This window comes from Pogona vitticeps, chromosome 3, assembly GCF_051106095.1.
Source record: "Pogona vitticeps strain Pit_001003342236 chromosome 3, PviZW2.1, whole genome shotgun sequence".
In the NCBI taxonomy this organism is placed as follows: Eukaryota; Metazoa; Chordata; class Lepidosauria; order Squamata; family Agamidae; genus Pogona; species Pogona vitticeps.
Genome location: NC_135785.1, coordinates 53,541,209 through 53,568,265, shown reverse-complemented (window position 1 = coordinate 53,568,265; position 27,057 = coordinate 53,541,209). Strand labels below are relative to the sequence as shown.

The following is a 27,057-nucleotide window of genomic DNA, read 5'->3' as shown; positions in this document are numbered from 1 at the left end:
CTGAAGCAGTTGCATGAGCTCCATATAATCGTATGGCTGCTCCTGGCCAGTATCTGTGCTGGAGTTTGCAGTGGGGAGAAGTGTCATGGCAAATTGTGCATATATTGTGAATATTCCTTTAATCTACTAATATAATCCTTCCAGTTTTTGAGTTATTAAAGCAAAAACTGTCCACAGTATTAAAGTTTTCTTTCCTTACAATAACAACAAGAAAGCTTTCATTACATGCTTTCTTACCAATAAAGGTAGCAATCAGTATTCCAGTCCAAAGCCTGGCAGAGTCTGCTGTAGGAGGCTGGCACTGAAAAATCACACTGTGAGAGTGTCTCACTCTAAAACTTCTCCCCATCTTTAGAGCTGTTTGGATTTTGCTGCATGTACAGCTTTAATTGTCTAGTGGTGGAAGTTGCCATGAGCAAATGGCAAGCACGTTATATGAAAAACATGCAACGTGAAGGTAAGGGTGTGAATGGGCTAACTTATGGCTCAGCTTGTATCCCCTTCTGCCCTCTCATCATCAGCTTTCACTCTTGCAAGAGGTTTGCTCTGCTCCTCCTTGTCTCACAACAAACCAGCTGAGCTACACTCAGCATGCCCAAGGAGCTGTGCAAACCTAATTTTCTTATCTTCTCACCTTGCCAATCAGCTTTCCTTTCTTGTTCATGCAGATATAGAAGCCAGTTTCAGCCCCCTTGATCCTTACCCGGCTCCCGAAAGTGTCGGTCTCCACAATGAGTTTGGCTGGAGAGAAGATCGCAACAAAAGAAGAGATGAGAATTAGTACTGTTTATTGAGCAGTGGCTGATCAGGCTTTTTTCAGAAGCACCAAAAAAAGGGGGGCGGGCAGGTGGGGAGACAAAGAATTGGGTAATGAAATAATAATTAACAATAAATAAGAGAAGGCAAGACATGCTACAGTACAATGCTACAGGAAGGAATTATTCACTTAAATAATAATTATTATTTAAAATAGTTCTGGGAATATGTATTCTCATTGGGGGCACAAAAAGTTTCCTGCTCTAAGGCTAATCTAACATATTCAGAAACCCTAAATATCACATAATAAACTGTTCCTGCCAATGCAGGCCTAGTTTTATTTGAGAAAATATTATCTCCAGTACCAGGACAAAGTGGATCAGGAAACTGAGATATAAAGGGCAGTCTAAAAAGAAATGAAGTCCTCTACCTCCAAGCTAGTGATGTTGAAAATTACAATGCCTAAATCGTTACATTAGGAAATTGCCCCAAATTTTCTTGTTTTCCGTTTTCTTGCCTATCCTGTTTTCCTTTTGTGTCATGTCTTTTTGGATTGCAAGTTAAGGCCAAGAAATGTTTTGTCTCTCCAACGGCTATATGAGCAACTGCAATAACTATGGCAGTTACAGAAACAGCACACGTAATCAATCAATCAATCTTACAAGGGCATCACAGCAGATTTCCAAGAGGAAACACTGTCTTCCTGAATTAGTAGCTCAAGCCTTGTACAGCCAAAAGGGAAACATGCTGTGTACAGGAGTGGCAGTGGTGGTCTGTGCAAAAGAACAAAAGAAACCCAACCAAGTTCAGGTTTGGGAGTCTTACAAGCTTTCTGATGAAGAGCAAAAATTTGAAACCAAGAGCATGCAACATAGTTGGATAGCTTTGAGCAAGAGGTAGCTTCTGGTCCCTGCCCATCTCTTTCTTGCATCATCTGATCCAATCATCACCTCTCCTTACCTTTAAACATCACAGCATACTAACTTTTTTTTTTAAAAAAATCAAGAATCCCTATAAATTGATGGAGAGGGGAATTACATTAAATTTAATGAATGGGTGTTTGCTTTTATTTGAGAGTGAAGATACACTTGCAATCCAATTTGTCTTACAGTACATCTTCATGGATTGCTGCCTTGTCGTGGCGAAGGGGCTTGAGTAACTCAGAGAAACTATGGGCTATGCCGTGCAGGGACACCCAAGACGGACAGGACATAGTGGAGAGTTCCGACTAAACGCAATCCACCTGGAGTAGGAAATGGCAAGCCACTCCAGTATCTTTGCCAAGAACGCCCCATGATCAGAAACAAAAGGCTAAAAGATATGACGCTGGAAGATGGGCCCCTCAGGTCGGAAGGCGTCCAACATGCTACTGAGGAAGAGCGAAGGACAAGTACAAGTAGCTCCAGAGCTAATGAAGTGGTTGGGCCAAAGCCGAAAGGACGCTCAGCTGTGGACGTGCCTGGAAGTGAAAGGAAAATCCAATGCTGCAAAGAAAAATACTGCATAGGAACCTGGAATGTAAGATCTATGAACATTGGGAAGCTGGAGGTGGTCAAACAGGAGATGGCAAGAATAAACATCGACATCCTGGGCATCAGTGAACTAAAATGGACAGGAATGGGCGAATTCAGCTCAGATGATTATCATATCTACTATTGTGGACAAGAATCCCGTAGAAGGAATGGAGTAGCCCTCATAGTCAACAAAAGAGTGGGAAAAGCTGTAATGGGATACAATCTCAAAAATGATAGAATGATGTCAATACGAATCCAAGGCAGACCATTCAACATCACAATAATCCAAGTTTATGCACCAACCAGCATTGCTGAGGAGACTGAAATTGAACAATTCTATGAAGATTTACAACACCTTCTAGAACTGACACCAAAGAAAGATGTTCTTCTCATTCTAGGGGACTGGAATGCTAAAGTAGGGAGCCAAGAGATAAAAGGAACAACAGGGAAGTTTGGCCTTGGAGTTCAGAACGAAGCAGGACAAAGGCTAATAGAGTTTTGTCAAGAGAATAAGCTGGTCATCACAAACACTCTTTTCCAACAACACAAGAGGCGACTCTATACATGGAAATCACCAGATGGGCAATATCGAAATCAGATTGATTATATTCTCTGCAGCCAAAGATGGAGAAGCTCTATACAGTCAGCAAAAACAAGACCTGGAGCTGACTGCGGTTCTGATCATCAGCTTCTCATAGCAAAATTCAAGCTTAGACTGAAGAGATTAGGAAAAACCACTGGGCCACTCAGGTATAATCTAAACCAAATCCCTTATGAATACACAGTGGAAGTAAAGAACAGATTTAAGGAACTAGATTTGGTGGACAGAGTGCCTGAAGAACTTTGGATAGAGGCTCGTAACATTGTCCAGGAGGCAGCAACGAAAACCATCCCAAAGAAAAGGAAATGCAAGAAAGCAAAGTGGCTGTCCAACGAGGCCTTAGAAATAGCAGAGAGGAGAAGGGAAGCAAAATGCAAGGGAGATAGGGAAAGTTACAGAAACTTGAATTCAGACTTCCAAAGAATAGCAAGGAGAGACAAGAGGGCCTTCTTAAATGAACAATGCAAAGAAATAGAGGAAGATAACAGAAAAGGAAAGACCAGAGATCTGTTCAGGAAAATTGGACATATTAGAGGAACATTTTGCGCAAAGATGAACATGATAAAAGACAAAAATGGGAGGGACCTAACAGAAGCAGAAGACGTCAAGAAGAGGTGGCAAGAATACACAGAGGAATTATATCAGAAAGATGTGGATATCCCGGACAACCCAGACAATGTAGTTGCTGACCTTGAGCCAGACGTCCTGGAGAGCGAAGTCAAGTGGGCCTTAGAAAGCCTGGCTAACAACAAGGCCAGTGGAGGTGATGGCATTCCAGTTGAACTATTTAAAATCTTGAAAGATGATGCTGTTAAGGTGCTACATTCAATATGCCAGCAAGTTTGGAAAACTCAACAGTGGCCAGAGGATTGGAAAAGATCAGTCTACATCCCAATCCCAAAGAAAGGCAGTGCCAAAGAATGCTCCAACTACCGTACAATTGCACTCATTTCACACGCTAGCAAGGTTATGCTCAAAATCCTACAAGGTAGGCTTCAGCAGTATGTGGACCGAGAACTCCCAGAAGTACAAGCTGGATTCCGAAGAGGCAGAGGAACTCGAGACCAAATTGCTAACTTGCGCTGGATTATGGAGAAAGCCAGAGAGTTCCAGAAAAATATCTACTTCTGCTTCATTGACTATGCGAAAGCCTTTGACTGTGTGGACCACAGCAAACTATGGCAAGTTCTTAAAGAAATGGGAGTGCCTGACCACTTTATCTGTCTCCTGAGAAACCTATATGTGGGACAGGAAGCAACAGTTAGAACTGGTCATGGAACAACTGAGTGGTTCAAAATTGGGAAAGGAGTACGGCAAGGCTGTATATTGTCCCCCAGCTTATTTAACTTATATGCAGAATACATCATGCGGAAGGCTGGACTGGAAGAAACCCAAGCCGGAATTAAGATTGCCGGAAGAAATATCAACAACCTCCGATATGCAGATGATACCACTCTGATGGCAGAAAGTGAGGAGGAATTAAAGAACCTTGTAATGAGAGTGAAAGAGGAGAGTGCAAAAAACGGTCTGAAACTCAACATCAAAAAAACTAAGATCATGGCCACTGGTCCCATCACCTCCTGGGAAATAGAAGGGGAAGATATGGAGGCAGTGTCAGATTTTATCTTCCTGGGCTCCATGATCACTGCAGATGGAGACAGCAGCCCTGAAATTAAAAGGCGCCTTCTTCTTGGGAGGAAAGCGATGACAAATCTGGACAGCATCTTGAAAAGCAGAGACATCACCTTGCCAACAAAAGTCCGAATAGTCAAAGCTATGGTTTTTCCTGTCGTGATGTATGGAAGTGAGAGCTGGACCATAAAGAAAGCAGACCGCCGAAGAATTGATGCCTTTGAATTGTGGTGCTGGAGGAGGCTCTTGAGAATCCCCTGGACTGCAAGGAGAACAAACCTATCAGTTCTAAAGGAAATCAACCCTGAGTGCTCACTGGAAGGACAGATCCTGAAGCTGAGGCTCCAGTACTTTGGCCATCTAATGAGAAGAAAAGACTCCCTGGAAAAGACCCTGATGTTGGGAAAGTGTGATGGCAAGAGGAGAAGGGGACGACCGAGGATGAGATGGCTGGACAGTGTCTGCGAAGCAACCAACATGAACCTGACACAACTCCGGGAGGCAGTAGAAGACAGGAGGGCCTGGCAGGCTCTGGTCCATGGGGTCACGAAGAGTCGGACACGACTAAACGACTAAACACACACACAGGGAACAACTTGTATACTGAACTAAAGCAAAGATATCTAGTTTCAAATACCACACAGGAAGCAAAGGCATGTAGAAAGATGTTTTGCAGGGACTGGAGGACCACTTTACAGATTTTTGTTTTGAATATTTTTCCCCGCTGACATGGACAAAAGTTAAGAGCCTGTAGACAGCACAAATGGCAACATGAGGTGCCTAGAGCTGATGTACAAGGGAGGAGTCACTATATGTAAAAATACAAACACAGAGAGCAAACAACTGTGCTTCCATTCAAATGTTATGTGCAAGAAACAAAACTTCTAAATGCGAGTAAGACCCAAAATCACAGCTATTTTCAACCAGTGGCCAAAATGGTGAGTATCACAGCAGGTCCTGTCACTATATGGAGCAATCGATCATGAAAGGGCAGCAAATAATTGTTTTATTTTGATAGCATTCTTTTTATTATTTTATTTTGTAAAGGAACATTGAGAAGAGGATTTTCAACTCTGCTGCCTTTGGTACTCTCTCTCTCACTCTCTTACACACTCTGTGTGTGTGTGTGTGTGTGTGTGTGTGTGTGTGTGTGTGAGAGAGAGAGAGAGAGAGAGAGAGAGAGAGAGAGAGAGAGAGAGAGAGAGAGAGAGAGAGAGAGAGAGAGAGAGAGAGAGAGAGAGATTTTCTTTTTCTGCTTCAGACAGTAACACATCTTGGCGGCCCTCTCCATGTTTCCTCTCTTGGCACTTCAAGAGACTAGAAGCAAGGGACGGGTTGCAGTTTACTCTGAAAGAGTCTCATAGTCCCCAAATAATGGAAAAAGAACTGGACCTATAACTAAAACACGAAAGCCCCAGACTGTGGTACTGTTCCAAACTCAGAAGAACACATTTAATGAAGAGCCTTAAGAACTCTTTGTTTAAAAGGAAGCAGTATGATTTGGGTGGAAGCAGGAGAATCCTTGTCTAATTTGGCACTGTTCCATATGGCCCCTTTGCTCTCCTTGCCTCTGAGCCATACAGAGGGCAGGAAGACCTGCAAGACAGCTTTAGTTCCCTCTCTTTCTCCTCCACCTCCTCTCTCTCTCTCTCTCTCTTTCCCTTCACTGATGCTGACTTTGCAGCTGGTAAAGGAAGCCATGAAGGGTAAGACTGGGCCCTTAATGCATTTCACCTTTGTGAGAGTTGAGAGGGCATATTGATTTAGTCTCAGTTTTTTTAAATAGAGGAATTGATTGATTTGCAAAGCAGCTATGCAAATTACAGATCAATGGCTTCTCCCCCTCTTCTTGCTGAAGGAACCCCAAAGAATTGAAGGCAACCAGCCTTAAAGGGCCACCGCATGCATCCTGGGCCTTTCCTCTGTCCATGAAATAGACAAAGGAATCTGAGAAACTGACCTCCGTGCAGGAGCCTTGATGCTGTCCTTCTTTAGGACCCAAGTTGTCCAAGCCATCTATAAAAGACTGAAAACCTGTTTTTGGTCCTTGTGACTTTAGGATGTGGATGTATTTGTGTTCCTAAACTAGGAACGGTTGCCTTTTCCCCTCAGGATGTCTGGCCCATCACAAAGCTTGCTTCCTTTTACCAAAACAGTGTAATCCATTATAGACATTTAAATTCTAATAATAATGGTGCATTGCTAAGTCAATTATGAGTCATGGTGATCCTTCCAGGGTTTTCTAGGTACAGAATACCCAGAAGTGGCTTGCAGCTCCCTTCTTCTGGAAGCTCATTGGGACTGTGACACTGGCCCAAGGCCATACAGGCTGGCTTTTCTACAAGACACCACAGGGAATTGGACTTTTGACCACTGGTCATGGTGCTTCATCTCACTGAGCTACCCAGCCAGCTATTAATATGGTAACCCTATAACCACTGCAGTACAGAGACTTAAGGACACAGTACAGCAGCTGATCATTCTGTTCAAGTCCAGCCTCACAGACACACTTATAAAGCAAGGTTGGTAGTAACTTTAAGGGCAAAAATGATTCACCCCAATATCGGAGTCTGGCTGTATTTCTGGAGAGGGGGGAAATTCAGTTCTTCTCAGTCCCATACCTATTTTGCTTTTTAAATTGCCATTTACCAGCCCCACTTTTTACCCTGTTGGAGCAGGCCTAGCATTAAGCAAAGGTATTTGTTGCCGTCATCCCCATGATGTCTGCTGGGTGAAGTCTGCAGACTGAGCTGGAAGCCTTCTTATACAGGGAAATTGTACAGGATAGCCTAGGTACAACAAGTGGTGTGATAACAGAGGATGGGATGGACAGGATAAAAAGCAGATAAGCTGTGGACAAAACAAGAGTGAGGATAAGCTGGAATGAAGTGGGGGGGAAAGGCAAATGCCTGGGGGAACTATGGGAGGGGATGAGATTTCATATGCAAACCATTTAAGAGTTCACTATTTGAAGATATATAGGTAGCACGTACTTAGATATAGTAGGATAGCTACCATATATTACAATTCATAAGCAATATAAATGTTATGTCATGTTATGTCACATTATGGAGCTCAGCACTTTGGTTTCAGGTCATGTCCTCACAACAAGTTGATCGGATTCAACAATGGAAGAGATCCAGTTACACAGTGTCACTGGAAAGAATGACATGTTATTGGAGCTGCTGTGGGGCCCAACTCAGCTCAGAAGATCTCTATCTTAAAGTCTCCAGGTGCAGGCAGTATTTGCAAAGGCTTCAATCAATGCATGGAGCAGTGAGCCTGTGTCTCTTTCCTAGAGTCCAGAGATCAAGACCAACTGTGCCTGAAGAGTATGGAATGAAACATTTGGGGACTAGGAGGCCATAAGGAAGAGCTCACATGGATGTTTGCACACCAGTGTGATACCTTCTCACATTATTTGTGGTTTGCAGTACTCATCCCTCTAAGCATGGGGTGCTCTACTATGTGCACCTGCAAGCATTCCCAAGAAAGATGGGAAGAAACTATGAAGACTGCAGAGAAGTTGTTCTGGAGTGTCACCTTTGTTCCTGGTGGAGTCCCTCTTCATTCAAATGCAAGACCTATTTCATTGACTTCTCATTGTATTAGTACAGCAAACAAAAACACAAATTGCTCAGCCCCACTTTTCATCTTCAGCCAATCAAGATGCAGCTAAACAGGGAAGCTATCCAGAGTTGATTCAAGTCAGTCTGAAGTTTCCTAGGGCAGTTAAGTCACTGTTGTAATTCACACAGAATCTTTAATTACCCCAGGCAATATTGGAGCAAGAGTCCACATCACAACAATTCTCACCAGGATAACAGGTCACTCACATGGGTTTGCTATTAATACCTGGTCATAGCATCTGGGGAAAAGAATAGCTTTGCAACAGGGAGAAGACATGCTGCTCCCTACTGTCACCTCTTCATGAAAGGCACTCAGAAAAAACTGCTTCTTTGAATGATTGATCCTTCCAAGAACCTCCCAGCAATGACTGGTGACAAGGCTGATAGAGGGATTCTGGGAATTGAAATCCCCCAAAGAAACTTCTTGTTGAATGATGGAGGTGGGGACTTTTGATTTGTGGGGATGATGGCATCATGTGCATCTACTCCCTGCTTTTCCTGTTTCTTCTTAGCAAACCAGCCATATTCATGGTAGTTAGGGAGGAAATTGATTTTTTTTCCAGAACAATATGTTGTTGCAAGCTGTCCCTATTGCAGCGCAAACTATTTTGAGATGGCTTGGTCTTAAACTGGCTTTTAAGGTCAATTAGCTTTACAAAATATCTGCTTCTGATAAACACTGCGAGATCTGATATGATATGGGTCAACAGAGAGACTTTCATTTTTTAAGCTTTCCTTATAAGTGCAGCCATAGGGACTAATATGCTGAGTGTCTGCAATTTGGAATTTATTACTATACCACTGCTCAAATCAGAAATGCACATTAGGAGACAAATATGGGTTTCTACATCTCACAGTTGCCCCAAAATACTGATGGAGGGAGTGTATTTATTTATTTATTTATTTATTTATTTATTTATTTATTTATTTATTTATTTATTTGTTTGTTTGTTTGTTTGTTTGTTTGTTTATTGCTTGCTTGCTTGCTTTAATCTGAATAGCACTCCTATTAGTGCCAAAGAACTACTACTCTGGGCGGTTTACAATAAAATATTGTACAGGGTAACCAGCACAGAGTGAAAAGAAGGAATTGTGGGGGCTTATTGCTGGCTGGCTATGGATCACTTCTGATTTATGGTGACTCTTTTCAGAATTCTCCAAGTGGAGAATACTCAGGAGTGGTTCACCATTCCCTTCTTCTGGAGGCAACCTAGGACTGTGCAGCTTGCCCAGGAGCCACACAAACTGGTTCTTCTCCCTGGAGGCACAGTGGGGAAGAATTCCCAACCTCTGGCTCTGCAGCCAGACACTGTACTAAACTCACTGAGTTAGCCATTCATTACTTATTCCCTGCAAATGTCACATATTCCCCCACAGCTATTTCAGATAAATTTTCCCCAGTTCATCTCCAATTGAAAGTATTGGGGGAAAGACGTGTGTGTGTGTGTGCGTGTGTGTGTGTGTGGAGAGAGAAAAGATGATAGCCAGTGTGATATAATGGATAGTGTTGGATTCCAGACACCTGCAGGGCCATGGAAACTCACTGGATATATCATACACTTTGAAAACTCAGTTAATGTTGTCATAAGTCTGAAGTGATTTGATAATCTGTAAAAACAACAATGAAGGATGGAGAAAAAGTCACTTATTTGCAAGGCGAGTACAAATAGATGGCAGTAGGGTAAAACCTATTTCTCATCCTGCCACCTCCCATCCTCGCACCACCTGCCCATGCATTTATATTGCCTTAGCAAATGTTGGTTCAGAAATGCACATTTGCAGTGGTAACACATAGTTCTCCCCTATCATAACATTCCTCATCTGAAATGTTATCTCTTGTGAATAATGTTAATGTGGGTTTAAAAAAAAGAGAGAGAGAACGGTCTTTAAACAGAAGATACATTTTTAGGCAAACGAAAGATTATTCATTTGAGCTTCCTATACGAGAAACAAATCAATGATTGAACTATCAGTAGGCAAAGCATAAAAACTTGCTACCAAGGAAGAAGACATCTGATAAAACAGATAAAACAGATAAGGGATCTTTTCCTGCTTTGTCTTGGTACTAGGTTGTAGTCCAAAAGCACAAATCTGCACAGCAGTGCATTCATACTATGCACTGTATGAAAGAAGGCTTATTTTGGGTTTGGCTGGATGACCTTGTATTCAAATATTGTAAGGCGGGGGCAAACCTTCAGTATGTTCACTTTGTCATACAACACATATTTTCATAGATAGTCTCTCACGGCTTCTCTTATTTAGGCTCACTCCAGTTAGACCCAGTTATGGTACAACTGTGAACAGGACTGATTAAGTCAGCACACCTGTAAGCTTCATTGAACTCAATGGGTCTACTCTAGTTGGGACTAACAACTGGATTTAGCCCCCCAAACAAAATGTCTTGGTATTAATCAGTTTTAGTCCTTACGTGAGCCTGTTTGTGGCAAACTGAGCACCAGTGTTCAGGTCACCACATGGCTCAGCCATCTCATGCATGACGACATTAGCATCCAGCCTGCCTCATGCATTATCAATGATGTGTATACATGAGGTGGGGGGTGATGGCTGGGATGGTTGAGGGGAAAGGCCTGTCATTATCTGATAGCCATCTAGGACACACATCCCCATTTCAGACAGCAGCACACGAAATCAAAATGAAATTTGCTGCTAAGCAGGGAAGAAATACATTGCATGCTGTTCCATGTGCACTAGAAAACACGTGATATTCTAAATGAAGAAGGGGTTCTTTAAGGCAAAATGTTTTTATCCCAAGCAGGCAGAAAAGAAAAGCAAGCATGTTATGAACTGATTGTCTGAAACAGTCCTAAAGGAGACTTTTAATTTATCTATGCAAAGGATTTATAAATCACTTTTCTGCCCACCAACCTCTCTCCCAAACCAGTGTGCAATAAAAAAAAATCACAAGATGAAGCCTGAACAAAAGCAAAATATTATTTAAAAACACACTCAAGACCTTTTTTAAAGCCAGCATTCCAACAAAACAAGTTTTCCATGTTTGTCAGACACTGGTGACGGATGGAAATCAGCCTGATGTTCACAAGGAAGAAGCACCTCAATCAGGGTGCTACTCTGGAAAAAAGCCCTCTTGTATATTAACTCAGGATTGTGGGAAACACATTTTATATCTGCTTCAGGCTTGATTCAGCAGTGCACCTTCTCCATCCACCAGCACACACTTCAAAAAGGGCTGCAATTTACCATTGTCTCATTTATAAAATCCTTTATACTATGCCCCTTGGCTCTCAACTAGCATTTCCAGCCCTTGACTTTGGCTATGGCCCTTCATCCAGGAGTTTTGTTTCCTTGGCAAAGGGACAGGATGCACCCTATCTAAATAAGGGTGTACACAATCTTTTGAATGCCTGGGTTGCAAAGTCAGTGCTTAAAGGGCCACTACATTGTCCAGTTAGTGCTTCCCAATTACTATAATTCTTTGTCAATAGTTAGAGAAGAGGGCGATAACCTTTATGAAACCATGCTCTTGCCCTTTTGCCCTATCCATCTTGCCTTGCAAAGGCAGGAACTTGTTTATTCAATTCCCACCGTGCCTTTTGGGTCTACAGTTGACTAACTAGCCTGTGCCATGCCTGGCTTTTGGCTTTGAGCCCACTGATGAATAATGAAATCCAAGATTCAACAGTTACCAAAAAGAGGATAAGAGTAAGATCTGAAACCTGCAGCTACATAAGCCTAAGAGTTGTATGTCATACAAATGATCAGAGGCAAGTTAAGACATTTCGAGGATACGCTGTTCCCCCACTCACCACACAACAAAGCAGTAGCCCTGGAATCAACTTTCAGAGAGATTACAGAGGCCAGTGATCTCTTCTCTGAATAAGAACTGGGATGAGAACCTGGATGTCAGGAGGCATATAGATAGCTACTTGCCGTTAATTCCTTTTTGCAAGTAATGTAGGTATAATTACGTGGCACTTGGATTGTAGTTTAAATATCTTCTTTTTGTAGTGCATTAATTTTTTTTAGCTACTTTCATGGTTTCAGAGATGTGGCTTGATAAATGATGGAAGAAGAATACCCCCATGGTACAGTATTGTGCTTTGACTTGTGCTGTTGCCGCTTGCTCTTTTGTGGGTGTTGAGGCCACAGCAAGATGGACAGCTGGAGACCATTTTAACAATAGCTTATGAAGTTCAGGGTTTAAACAAAGAACTACGTACTTGAGTTATTATTGAGAAATCTGGAAGAAAGTAGTTACTTTTCGAAACTGTTTCTTTAATGGTAACTACTTCTTGGGTCCTCGGCATGATAAAGGTAGCTTTTAATTAAAAAAAAGTAAGCTCTGGTTGGAGTAGTAAGCATTCAACAGACATAACTGTAGACAGTCGTGGCTGTATATCTCAATGGCTGAGGTATCTGGCTGAGGAGCCAGAAGTTGGGAGTTCAATTCCCCACTGTTTCCTATGAGTAGAGCTAGCCTCTGTGGCCTTGAGCAACCCACACAGTCTCAGGGAGCCCCTAGAAGAAGGGACTGGTAAACCACTTCTGAGTACCTGGAAAGCCCTGAAAAGGGTCGCCGTAAGTCAGAATTGACTTGACAGCATATGTTGATGATAAATATTAACAGTACCGAGGGGTTTAAAGAAAGCTAAGCCTGACTAATTGAATCCTAAAGCAATCTGCCCTCCGGATTCAGCCCAGAAATAGAGAGATATGGAAGTCCTAAGGTTTCCACACAGAAACACAGGCAGCTGCTTATCCAGAATCAGTGCATTCTTCTTCTCTCAGTTTAGTGAAAGCACAGCAGCAGTTCTCAGACCAAAGGCCTATTTTAGTCCAGCAACCTGTTTTCCACAGTGATCAATCAAATGCCAGAAAACGAGATAGACTTCCGAGACTACCTTCTTGTTCTTGCCTTTGACTTGCTGATAATTCAGAAGCACGTCACCTTTTAATTTGGAGGTAGCATGCCATCTCCATAGCTGGTAGTCATGGATAGCCTTATCGTTCATGAATTTATTTTAATATACTTTTAAAGCCATCTAGCTAGGTATCCAGCTTCACAACTTGTGGTAATCAGTTCCCAGAGCCTGGAAACAATGGCTTATAAGTAGACATGTGCAGATTTGTGGTTTAGTAGAGTACAATTCCCAGAATTCTCTGGACAGTTATACTGCCTAAGGAATTCTGGAAGCTGCAGCCCAAAAGCACAAATTTGCACACCTGCGGACAAATAATGATGCTACTTACTTTTTGCAATGATAGCTTGTTTCAGAATAACAAATTTACAGAACTTTTGGGAGAGGGAGTAAGAAGTCATGTTTATTCATAGCTTTCAAAATATTTCAGGGAGGAGAACTTTTCTGCTTATATGTTTTGTTATTAATTTACAGATTTAAAAAAATACAAAGTAACCCTTCAAACATAATGACTAATGCATTATTTTAAAATATAAAGTAACTTTAAAGAATACTGTTTCAAACTTGTTTAACTAGGCACTGTACGAAAGAAGGCTTACTTTGGGTTTGGCTGGATGACCTTGTATGCAAAGGAGGGGGCAAACCGTTGGTATGTTCACATTGTCATACAATGCAAATTCCCATAGATGTCTCTCAAGACTTCTCTTATTTAGGCTCACTCCAGTTAGACCCAGTTATGGTACAACTGTGAACAGGATTGATTCAGTCAGCACATCTGTAAGCTTTATTGAACTTAATGGGTCTACTCTAGTTGGGAGGGATTAACGATTGGATTTAGCTCCTCAAATGAAAAGTCTCAAAACAGTTCTAATTCTTCTCATAGAGGGACTTCCTGAGATTATTTGAGATAGTCCCCAAACTCCCAAATAAGCATGTTGTGCCTGCAGAAAACCCAGGCCTACAGAATACTCCTTCCTTTTTTCTGCCTCTCAGCATTCGTAACACCACAAGACTTTGTGTATAGAAGAGGAAGAGGAATGCCATCACTATCCAGGAGCTCACCTTTAGTAATGAGTTCACATGAATTTGGAAATTGTACTGTTTTGGACTACATTGCCCAGAATCCCCTAACCAACATAACTAATTAGCATACTACATGAGGAGTACGAGGGGTGTAGTACAAAACAGTATATCCAGCTCAGGTTGTCACAGACTCTGGTAACAGAGCTACGCAGCTTATGCTTTTAGATGAGTTCAGGAGCCTTTACACAACACTTTCAGCTGTTGGTACCCCAAACTCTAGAAGACCATCTCTCTCTCTCTCTCTCTCCCCCCATGCATGTTGAGCTATTTATGAATTACAACATCACAACACATCTTCCGATCCATTACAACCCCTTTAATTTTAGCACTTCTTCTGCCTATAAAATATTAACATCTGTCTTTTTTTAAAAAAACCTCCTGCCAAACAGCAATTGGACCCCCGACTCCCCTTCATTGAGCCACATAGACAAGGTCCTCTTATTTATCTGTCTTTGGGGGACACGAGCAAGGGAGGTCGATCAAGAGAGCAGTAAAAGGTTTAAAGAGCATCAATTTTCATGCTTTCCCTCTGCTGACTGATGGAGAGACACCAAAAAGCAGCCCTGCACAGAGGCAGAACAACACATGCTTTCCCCTCACACACACTCTCTTTCCACCTTTTCAAAGGGTCTTCCTGATTTATTGCCTGTTGGTGGGCTTTGCACTGCCACACAAGCCTCTTTGGTGACCAGCCTCCAGCACTGAATCACTGCTGCTTGCTTGGCAGCCTCCATGGGTCTGAAGCTCTGCTCGGGACCAGAGACACAGGTTAACAGTGGGCCAGAACTGGCAAACAGGAAAGAGAACCTGCCTCCAGAAAAGTATACTAGTGTAAGGTGCATCAAGGTGACACAGATACAGAGTTTACAGATGTGGTCTACAACCCCCAGAATCATATTATTCTAGCAGAGAGATATGGGGGGGTATAGTCCCACATTTTCAAGCCCCTCAAAATATATGACAGCAGCTTGCCTCCACTAACAAACTTATATCCTGAATCTCCCAAAAGGTACAACTATCATAAACCTCCAAAACAACTTTCTTCTCATGCAGAGAAAGGCTGTTCTAATCCGGATTAGGCCACTAAACAATTATCTGAGCTGGACCACACCTTAGAATTCATGGGGCTTTAGTCCTAATTAGAAAACTGAGTCAGATATTGACAAACAAGACAGATAACTAAGAAAAATGGACCTGACGTTAAGTCAGCCATAAACATGTCACAGCAGAGAAAGCGATCATTGGTGAAAATAAATCACTTTTTTTAAAAAAAATTAACATGCACATGCTAAATCAATTTTTTTTTAAAAAAGCGAAAACAAAAATGTGAAATTTTAATATAAGATGTTAATGGTGTGAAACGTTTATTTTGTTTGGTGTAGTGGGGGGGGAGTATAACATTTTCAACTCTATTCTTTCACTTCAGTGACAGATTTATCCCAGTAAAATTATGTTTCATGCTCAAGCTTTGAAGGGAAAGTGGCTACGTAGATGCAGAAAAAATGCAGCGAGGCACACTTGATCCCCTAACTGGACTGCGAAGAGGAGAAAGTATTCAGGAAATGTTAAAAAAGGTGAAAGTAAGAAGAGTTTTAATAGCTCTTCCAGACATGGGGGTCTCTCCAGAGATTCATATAGAACAATCCTGAACCTCTATTTTAACATTTACAGACTTGCAACTCTTTTAAAACTTTACATCTGAAAAACTGCTTGTGTTCTCTTTCTGTTTTAGATCATTGCTCAGTTTGCTTCTTAGCTCTTCAAATGCTTAACCTTTTTATTATGTTTTAATAGAGGTCTTTTCTTTTTCAAGCCGCTCCCCTCATCTCACTCATGGCTTTAAATAACATTGTTATTTAAATCTAAAGTAACCTCTCTTTTTATATCAGGCATTTAAAAGGGAGAGGGAAACAAGAAGAACCTCCTTTAAATTATGGCTAGTTCATGGCCAGGATATTTTGCTTGAAAGGTTAAAATATACGTATATACACGTGGAATCTCCCCAACTATTAAAACTCATCATGGAATCTTCAGCCAGGCCAAAACCTGTGAAAGGTGGTGTATTTCTGGCATAGTGGTTCTAAGGGAAGAAGGGGAATTACGGCTTATGTAGAAGACGAGGAATTCTAACTGGGAGGTGTCCAAATATGAACATGTAGCCCAAAAATCACATTATTTTGAACCAACAAATGGAAAGCAAAACAAGAGCAAGCATATAAAGCAAAGCAAAGCATCTAATCTAAGTTATACACCATCTCATGCACATGGATGAAGTTACAGAGAAGAAGCCCAAAGTCTCTTTATTGTACCCGTGGTTTACTAACATCTCTCCCCTTTGTACCCCATCGAAAGGGCAGTGAACACATCAAATAAAAGTGTGCGAAATGCTCACACTGCCCAGGGTTTCCCTCTCACACCCCTTTCCCTGAAAGAGAGCAATCCGCAACCAGATCCTATCATACATCCCAAGGGGTTTCTGTTGCTAGACCTTGGAAAAGTTACTTTCTGGGACTGACTACCAGATTCCCTTCCTCACACAAGGGATTGTTTGAGATGAAGCCCAGGATAATTACCTATCCCATGCTGTACCCAGGTTGCACTCAGAACATAGCTGAGAAGACACTTGGCCTAAGGGTTTGCAAAACTCTTAAGTCTCTATATCTGGTGGAGAAAACATCTCCTTTTCCTTGTTTCTATACGCCTGAGATTCTGGAGCTGTAGTGCAGCAACAAACTAGCCAGCCAACCCTTCTAAACAGCTAAGGAATCTCTTCTTCTTCCTCCTCACCCCTGCACAAAACGGACATTTAAAAAAAAATGCAATTCACGCTATCAATGGAGTGGTGGTGAGAGATCAGGTGTAACTCCCCCACCCCACCCTGTGATAAGGAGAGCTATCCTCCTGATCCCCAGAGGAAAAGCAATGTACTATTATTACAAATATTGATCACCACATTCTTCCATCACAGACCCCTGCCTTCAAAATGCTTGTAATGATTTCTGGCTAACAAAGGGGACGGAAATCATCAATTACTGTGCTGCATGCACCCCCTCCTCCCACAGCCCTGCTGCTGCACATGGAAAGCCTTACCGTGTGCATCTCCATCCTCTGCCATGGCATTGATTTTCTTGTTGTCCAGAATTTGCACGTGCTTCCCACTGGTCCGACTGTACAGCTGATAGGTGCGGACGAGGCGGCGGCTTAGCTGGTCGGTCACCAGGCTCTGCTCCCTCACATGCTGTGTAAAATTAGGTGGGGACTGAACAGTTACCTTTAGGAAATTAAAAAATATACAACACACCATTATAATCTCTACTCCTCCGAGAAAGGCTATCTTGGCACGTTCCTGGTGTGTTTTGAAAGTGTACCAGATTAGTGCAGTTTAGAGCCAGGAATGTCCCTCTGGGGTCAATATAAAGAAACCCTGGCATTCTAGCTAGGACTGAGAAAGTACAAGGCTGCCCAGGCACTTATTTTTAGGAAGCACATTATGGGATAAAGGAAACCCAAGGTTGTCCTCAGCCTCCGGGCTTAGGGCTCCTTTTATAACCCAATTTCAAAAAGACCTCTCTAAAGGCAGACAGAGTGAAACCACGCACAGTGGACTCAGATCAGGCATGGCCCCAACCTTGTCTGTACCCCTTAAAGCTTGGGCAGATTCAGCAGGAATTGCTGGGATTGTGTTAGATCACCATGGGGCAAAGAGGAGCAGAAACAAAGTTGCTTCGTCAGTCATATTCCTCTGATTCAAAGCTCTCCCATAAATACAAGAGTTATAAGGCACATCTCTGGTCAGACCACACTCCCAGCAGTTTCAAGGATTGTCCCTGTTTCTGTGGTATCTGCTTTCACGCTATTTGAACTGGCCAATTTCAAAGTTTTGCCCCATGGGTTCGTAGCCTCCTCCCCATCCCATGGATCAGAGTAACTGGTGGTCAAAGCTGTTGGGGGGGGGGAGAGAAGCAGCCATATTTTACCCTCCTTAAACAGGGATCAGTTGTGTCAGCAGCAGAGGCAGTTCGGAATTGTCTTTCCAGCTAATATTTATGAGCCCTTCCATGCACAGAGGCTGGCTACGGGTTTCCCACCCACCCACATTTCAGGCTAATCGCAAGCCTGCGAGCAGTAGATTCACTTATGGAATGGTTTGAACTGCCTCACTGCAAGCATACAATGATTTTGCCACAACCCAAATCTGTTTCTCTCCTCTTGCAGCCTAGTCTTAGGAGAATTCTTCCACTCACCTCCCCCCTCCCTCGCCTTACCTCTCCGATTCCTCTTTTAAGTCTGAAGGGGTTTAGTTTGCCCTCGACATTTATAAAGATGTATTCTGAGCAAATGTTGAGAAGATTTGTTCCTTTCAATCTTGTGGGGTGGCAGGGCATGAAATAACTCACCCCCACCATGTCAAACGCTAAGATCCTTCCATATAAATGGGAAAACAAACTCCTCCCCCCCCCCAAAAAAAAGCTGGAGTTTATAGAGGATTTCCCTTGACAATTTAGCTCTCTTTTCCTTTGTGTGTGCCTGCATGTGAGTGTGCACACCGGCATTTCCTATAGACAGTTCTTTTGATAATATCTCTGGATCCCCTTGTTAGGTCTGATGAGAGGACCATGTGGACAAAATCCTACCGTTCTGTTCTTTGATTTCCATTGGATACCAACAGATATTACAACATGGCTTTTACACAGTTCCCTCACATTCAGAATGATCTTTGTTACTCAGGCTTACAGAATTAGGGAATGATTGTATTTTAACTCAAAACCTTACACCTGTTCTCTGTCTCTCTCTCTCTCTTTCTCTCGTGAGGGAATTTTTTCTGCATGCATTTGTCTTTTGCTCTCTGGATTTGCAATCAATACTGCAGCAGAAGGGTTGGAGATTCCACAGTAACAAGACTGGCATTTAATATAATGGCATTCCTAATTTCTAGTAAACAAAACTATAAAACTGAGGTCTTGAATATAATTTAATTGTTCTTGAAATCAGCATCTCCTGAATATTCTTAAACCTCATTTTTTCTACCAGCTGAACAAAAGTGCTTACAATTTTAAAATGCACATTGGTTTGGGAAGTATTTCAGAAGAGTTTTAAATCAGCACCATTGTATATCTTGGCTTCTACATCAGTATATCCAGCATTTCTCTGGTATCTGCAACCATAATTTTCTGCAAATTTTGCATATAGTACTTCCCCAACCTTTTGCACTTCATTCTCTGCTGCGGATCTCTGATTGCTCAAACACTTCCGATCAGACTGGTTACCTATACTTTTCATAACACTGTTCCGATTATCACTCCTCTCTCTCAGCTTTATAAGATTAGGCTCTAAACGACCAAAAAAAAAAACCCTAAAAAAGATATTTGGAAAAAGTAATAAAGCAGTTCCTTACCTGTGCCTGCAAGCAGAAAGCAAACAAGTGCAGTAGCCTAGGATAATGGGAAAGGGAGGGAAAGGAGGGGAAAAAACACAAAGTAGATGGTGAGATGATTTTGCCTTTGAAATGGAGCAGAAATAAAGATGGAAAATGAAGGGAGCTTTTTTTTCCGGGGCGGGGAAAAGCAAACCGGGACACCCAAACAAATAAGCAGCAGGGGCTACTTACAAATAGCTAAATATGGAAGAGAAGAGGTTCATCCTGAGCGGGTTTACACGGTAACTTGATCGGTCACCGGAGCAGAAAGTGGCGCTGGAGGCTCCGGGTCGGCGCGGGGTTTGCGCCGCCTCGCCTTTTGTTGACTTTCACGGGCGGGATGCGGGGCCGCGGGCGGCTCTCCCCGTCGCGCGTGTCTCGCCTTTCCCCCGGAGCGGCTCCTCAGGGCGCGGGGGCGCTTCTGCGCGGCCAGCCCATGGCCTTCCGGGGAGCCCCGCAGCCGCCTCGGGGGACGCGGAGGGGAGCCGAGAGGCGGCTGGGCTCCGGGGCCCCCACGCCGGCGGTGGCCGGAACGGAGACGGGGCTAGGAAGCCGGGGTGGGGGGTTCGCCTCGCCTCGCCTCGCCCGGCCGGCTGGCTGTCCGACGGGGCGCTTCCCCGGCAGGAAAGGAGAAGCTCCGGCGGCAAGCTGGGACGGCAGAGACGGGAGAAGCCCGAGTCCTCCTGGGGGCGGCTGCTCCCCAGGCTGCGCTGACAGCTCCAGGCGCGGGGCGAGGCGGCGGGCGAGGCGCGGATCGGGCAGCGGTTGGAGCCTCACGCCGCCTGGTCGCGGGCAGCGCTGGCGCTTGGCAGGGCGGGCGGGCGGGTGTGTGCGCGCCTCGCTCGCAACGCCCGAAGGGCAGTGCAGTCCGGCCAGGCCTAGCCCAGCCCAGCCCAGGTCCCTCCTCTTGGGCGCTGCTCGCCAATGTGCCAGCCCCTTCTCATCTGTCCGGGAAGGGCCCTCGACCACCCTGTCCCCCCCACCCCATCCCCCCACCCCGCCCTATCCGCCCGCCCGCCCCGCCTTACACTCGCCCTCCTACGGCATCGGCAGGCAGCGCTGGAAGGTATCCCGCCTGCCAAAGATGCGCCTTCTGGGGATACACACGCACGTCGCTGGGCAGGGACGAGCGTGTGAATAGGCGGCTGCCTTCGAACACCCACACCCACACACCCACACCCACACACGTGTGCAGGTGTACCTGCGTTAGCGCGGCGTCGCCTTGCAGAGACGAATCCGCGAGTGGTGCCAAGTCAGTTCACTGGGGTGCCAAAAAAAGAGAGAGGCGTCTTTGAAAGAACCGGGACACCCGGAGGCTCCCCTGGCCCACTTCTGGGCGCCTGGGGGGGGGAACGCCGCCAGCCAAGGTGTCGAGACGCCCGGAAAGAGGCGCCCGATGGAACACCAGGCTGGGGGTGGGGGTGGGGGTGGGGGTGGGGTGGGTCGCGCAGGGAGCCGGCGTGACTCGCGGCCCTTCGAAGCCCTCAAGTCGCTGTGCGGTTCGTCCCAGCACCTGCCCGCCCGCCCCGCCAGCACGCAGGAAGGTGTGCAACTTCTGAGCATCCCAGAAAGCTGGTGATCAAAGGGTGGACTCCGTGTCGCGGTAGGCTTTCACACAAACCACGAGAAAGCCTTGCGTATTTCCCGCGTGTATGAACAGTACGTTATTTCTACAAGGCAAACACACACGTTGGTAGGCTCCTTGCCCTTCTTCCAGGGGAACCCGGGACTGCATGGATGAAATGGGGAAGGCTAAAGGGAGGGAGCCTTTAAGAAGGGAGGAAGTCTTAAGATAAATGGAGACCTCGGGAGAAATGGACGACCAGCTTTAACAATGAAATAGACCCAGGGCATATACTTGGTGTGCGGAAAATTGTGATGCAGCACGAGCATGAACAGATGAATTTTATATCCCACTTTGCTAGAAAGACTGCTCAAAGCAGCAAATAAACCACTTTAAACATCATCCTGTGCCGTCAAGTCAATTCTGACTTATGGCAACCCTTTTTGAGGTGTTCCAGGTAAAAGATACTTACTCAGAAGTGCTTCGCCATTTCCTTCCTCTGAGGGGCCTCCTGGGACTGTGCAGCTTGCCCAAGGCCACACAGGCTGGCTCTACTGGCGGGGGGGGGGGGAGTCAAACCCCTGACCTCTTTCTAAAACACTGAGCTGTACAACCAGCAAACTTCTTTAGCCAACACTTCTAAGTCATTCAAGTGTTTAACGCAAGATATGCTTTCTTGGTAACTTGGCAGGCAGGTACATGCAGGAGCAACTGAGAATGCTTTGTTAATTGTGAAGGTAGGTGACAGAGGCAGGGGGTAATGCAGTGAGTGCAAAGCACATAAAGGCTTTGAGTGGCTGCCTTAGCCACAAAGGTCTCTTGGGGGCCACAGCTGGTGCTTAGCCCTAGGACTTTGTCTTTCTGACTCTGTAGGCCAAACCATTCAGTCCCGGCATGTCTCTGTTCAGGCACAAACTTCCTTTCTACAGGGAGATAGCTGCTTGTCTCCAGCTGGAGCCCTACCATCAGAGCTTGGAGCAATTACTTGGTTCACCAACAACTTCCACAATGCCCAGGTAGTACTAATTAATTGGGGGGGGGGTGGCAGTTGTCATCCAAAAAAGTAAATCTCCATAGTTCTGCCTAGCAGACAGGAACCATTTGAACGGGAAGACATAACAGGACAAAAACTAAATCCTCCATGTCATGAAGGCCTCCAGAGCTGATGAGGGTGAAGGGAGTCCAAGGGAGAAAATGCTACTGAAAACCACCTGGAATCCAGGTGGACAATTCTACTGAGCAATTCAGAAACAGTGTGCTTCTTCCTTCATGGGTTCGTTGTGCAGGACTGACTCAAGTCATTGTTATTGCCTGAGGAATAGCAATGGTGCTTTCCCCACCCCTGCTCAACACCATCCAAATTATTTAGGTCAACAGAGCAGGAAATCCTAGAAGCATCTCTCCTCAATCGTGGTGGTAGAAATGGAGTAACACCACTGGAAGTATGGGGAGTTTGCTGCCCTTTCACAACACCCAACAGTTGCTCCTTGAGGGAACTACCTTGCCCTGCCTAAGGCTAGGGGTAGTCCTTGCCATTATGGCTTGAAATGACTGATAACAAAAGAGTAGGAGTGGGGGAGAGTAAAGTTCTTTTTCCTGACAATGCATGATTAATTGGTGGATTTCATTGCCACAAATGCAGTGATAATGGCAGCTGATGAGATAGGTCTTATCAATATTGAGCATAACAACTACATGGGACTTCCAGAGGCAGGAGCAGTGTATGTTTCTGAACAGCAGAGCCTGGAGGCAAAGAGCGAGGGACACCTGCTGTCTTCACGCCCTAGATTGGAGCATCCTGAAGACTTTCAGATTGCTGCACAAAGGAAGCCCAGACATTTGGCATTTGGAAAAGCTACTTGTGGGACTATATCTATATCTCAACTTCTCAAAGTTTTAGACTACCTGTTTGAGCAGCAGGTGGTGCTTCTTAAGTAATCGAGGCAGCAGGGAAAGAAGGGGGAAAACATGTTTCCAAATTCTGATACATTGATAAAACACAATGAAATTCAAATAAAGGGAAATAAACAGCAAAATAAACAGCTGCTGCAGAGCTATGAGTATGGACGAGACAGGATCAGCTTCTACTCAAGCTTTATTTTAGGTCCATGAAAAATGGAGATTCTCAGATGCTCAAGCAAAGAATTATACTCCTTTACATCCACCCCATAGGAGAGCAACCATGTCATAGTTTAATGTACTCCTCTTGCATTTAAATCATAGTCCTGTCAACAAGGCAGGGACACCAGAGATTGCCCCATATCAACTGCCTGGTTGCTAGAGGCACAAACAGTTGTCACAGACCAGTCCAAAAAGCAACACAGTGTTTGTGAGGTTATCTTGGCAGGATAATTGATGCTGGCGTAGTCCCTTTCAGAAGCAATCCTGTTAGCATAGACACAAGAAAGGACTATGTCAGAAAGCACTGGCTAGCTAAGCCTATGTTTTGTCAGGATAATCCCCAAAACAGCATCTAATAAGAATTCAGGAACTCATAGAATGGTACAATTCAGAGAGAATTCATTTGGAATGAATTTTAGAACAGCTCTTTGGACAACTGGTACTCTCAAAAATGACACCGGCAGGCCTGCCCATTCCATTGGGCAGGGGAGCCCCAAGACATTTTCATATCTGAGGCAAAGGATAAAATGGCACCTCTCCTACTCCTAGTTACACTATTGAAAGGCTAGCATCTTTTATCACATCTGGCAGCAGCTGAGCATTCAGCTCCTTCTAAAACTTTGGGGCTGCTTCCTAGCATCTATTAGCTGAGGCAACTGCCTTATATGTCCTAATGGGAGGGCCAGCTCTGCCATTGGGCAGGATGAGGCAACTGCTTAAAGTAATACATCCTGACCCCTTACTCGGGTCTGTCTTAAGACATTTTGCTTTCTGAGGTGGAGAACAAATGGCTCCATTCACTATGCCAAGCTGAGCAGATACCAACCCAGACAAGTTATTTTGACACCTGGAACAATCAATCAATCAATCAATCAATCAATCCCATGTGTTCATCTCCTTGACTGCATAAATGCCACAATAATGTTCAAAGAACTAACAATCTGCTACTTTGTTTTTTGCAACACTCCATCTCTGCTGCTCCAGGCACTTTGTCTAAGGGTAGAGAAGGCCCTGTTACCAACCATTCCCCTCTGTTGGAAAGCAGAGTTGTCTGTATGTCACACCCTGTGTCTTGTACTCAAACACGAAGTTGCAGCCTTCAGCTCCTGATCACAAATTCCAGCTGCCTGCCCAATTTGCTTCTGTACATGGAATGGGGGGCGGGGGGCGGATAGGCAGGAGAGGAACCTTCTCTTCCTTTGCCTCAAGCGGCAAAAACATCTTAGGCTAAGTGCTGAGTTGAACTTAAACTATTATGCATAGAGGTGTCTTTGTGGATTGCAGCAGGCAGTGTAAGCTCACCACAGCAAGTGAGAGACATTTAAAGGATTAGAGTAAAAGAACAGGACCTTCAGATGAGGAAAAACATGGCTCTAAACAAATAAATAACCCACAGTGTCCATTATCTTCACTAAGTCCCATTATCCGCTTACCTTTTCCTCTCTCCCTCCCAAATTCAAGCAAACTAAGTCAGCTGCAGAGGGAGGGGGGGAAATAATACTGCAGTGCCGCAAACAACCTATGAAACCATGATGGTGCCCCCACAGTAATTTTCTCTCTTGTCTCCTGCTCTCTGGAGTTGAGCTCAAGGGACAGAAACCAGGCCAGCAAGAGGGGTGGAAGCCCTAGAAGGTTTCACATGCAGCACACTTTCTGTTTGAGAGGTAACTCTATCTGCCCACAGATAAGACCAAATGTTGCAGCTTCACTAACTCCAATTAGAATCAGAAGGGTTGGAGATGGGTAGAAACGTTGGAGGTACTCTTGCATGTAAATATGGGTTTACTAGTGACTTCAAACAAACAAACAAACAAACACAAACAAACAAACGCCAGCCCAGATCTACATCTCAGAGAGGGAAAAGATTACTTTTAGGGAATGCAACCCTCAGAATACTCCAACCAGCATGACCACTGGTTAGGCTAGCTGGAATAGTTTTGCTCCAACAAGTAAATTTTCCTATTTTGGGTTCTATTCTCTATTTATCCTTGTCTTATGTGATTTACCATCAAGTCACATCAGATACATAGTAACTCTAATGGGTTTTCAACCTATGTGAGATATTTAAGGTTTCACCATTGCTACACCTCAGTGAGATTCCGGGGTCAACCTGGGATTTGAACCCAGGTCTCCTGAATCCCAGCTTGTCTGCCTGTCCATTACACCACACTGGTTTTCTATCCAATCCTAAATTAATTCAGAATTTATATAAACTCATTTATCTTCTCCATCTACCTTTTTGCCAGCTTCTACAACACCACAAGATCTGTGTGCCACGTTGAAGACTAACATATTTATTGTGCTTAAGCTGCAGCCCACAAAAATTAGGCCACAATAAATCTGTTGGTCTTTAAGGTGCCCCAAAATTGGTGTTTTCTCTTTGTAACACTCTGTAAAGTATTCCCTCCAAGCTGAGTGTGACTATCTGAATGCCTTGTGTGTTACCCAAATGATGATTCTTTGTTTTCAGAGCCAAACTCTTTCTGAAAATAAATTTGAGATATTGGGGAGGGAAGAACTACTGGAAAGAACTAAAATTGTAATAATTTTTGTTTGCAAAGCATATAGACATGAAGATAGAGTTTTGCAAAATTCAGTGTTATTGATTTAAAAACCAACCCCTGTCAAGTCAGCTCGGGCATTGAGTCCATCCAAAGTGTTTTGTTGTCTATAATGATCCCTGAAACTCCAGAGAAGATGACTTACCAGCTGGATGCTGTCTCTGTTGCTCCTTAAGAGTTAGGAGTAGGCTTGGACCCCAGTTTAAAAAAAAATGATAAATTTATTTAAACCTCCATTAGGGCTGGGATAGGATAGGAGAGGACCCTTCTGCTTAAAAAATGTAAAGTAATGTTGGATCCCTAACTTTTTCATTCCAATTTATAGGAGGATAAACCTTTTTAAAATGAATTTTCTCTCTGGAGAAAGATGCAGTAGAGCAGTGGTTCTTAACCTTTGTTACTTGGATGTTTTTGAACTGCAACTCCCAGAAACCCCAGCCAGCACAGTTGGTGGTGAAGGCTTCTGGGAGTCGCAGTCCAAAACTCCTGAGTAACCCAAGGTTAAGAACCAATGTAGTAGAGAAGCACCATTTATTGAAAACCTGGTAATGATATTAGAACATCTTCTCCAATAGGGTCTTCTACTCCATTTCTGAATTGGTTTCACTACACACCACTTAACTGGCTTTGCTTGGTGCCCCACTTATTGAACTTCCAGGCAGATGACTAAAATCATCTTTTTGCTTCCAAGAGGTTTTGAGAATTTGTGTGCATATATGCACATGTCTAAGTGCAGCCTTATTTATTTCTTCTCCTTCTATTTCAGGGGTTGGATTTACCCCACCCACCCCCACACACACATATTAGTCAGGAAGGCTTCTCAGTGGTGGCACCATAATTGTGGAATGCTCTCTCCAGCGAGGCTTGCTTGTCACCAGGTGAAGGCTTTTATTATTTTTCAAGGCTCTCCAATCCTGAAATAAAATAGATGTACTACACTTTAGATCTCACCCAATTCTTACTTGTTGCTGTGTTGGCGTTATGCTGTAATCATATTATAGATCATTGAAATATCTTTTTTTAAAGAAAAAATTATAATATTATGCACGGCTTAGTATGCTCCAGATATTTTACAAACAAATCCAGTATCCCAGCTACAGCACAGCAGACTATAATGTGCCTCATTTCATCAACCCTTACAGGCATTAAAATTCACTGCGTCTGCTCTATGTGGAACTACAATATGAATTTAACCCTTCTTCTCAATGACTTTCACTAATCAAGCCAGATGACTGTTGTCAGGGATAATGGGAGTTGCAGTCTGAGACATCCAGAAGGCACC

General features: G+C 43.9%; 1 protein-coding gene across 3 annotated transcripts in view; it reads right to left on the bottom strand.

Moving 5' to 3' along the window:
- Window positions 1–20,231, bottom strand: part of FGF8 (fibroblast growth factor 8) — a 30,768-nt gene extending 10,537 nt beyond the window's left edge. The window contains exons 1-4 of one of the 3 annotated variants that reach the window (XM_020790842.3): window positions 19,722–20,231; window positions 19,509–19,545; window positions 17,204–17,384; window positions 635–741 (exon numbers count right to left, since the gene is read on the bottom strand). In XM_020790842.3, coding sequence (XP_020646501.1) covers window positions 635–741; window positions 17,204–17,384; window positions 19,509–19,545; window positions 19,722–19,753 — 357 coding nt within the window. In that variant the 5' untranslated portion in view covers window positions 19,754–20,231. The other 2 variants (XM_020790843.3, XM_020790841.3) reach the window with 2 other exon arrangements.
- Window positions 20,232–27,057: the final 6,826 nt, after the last annotated feature.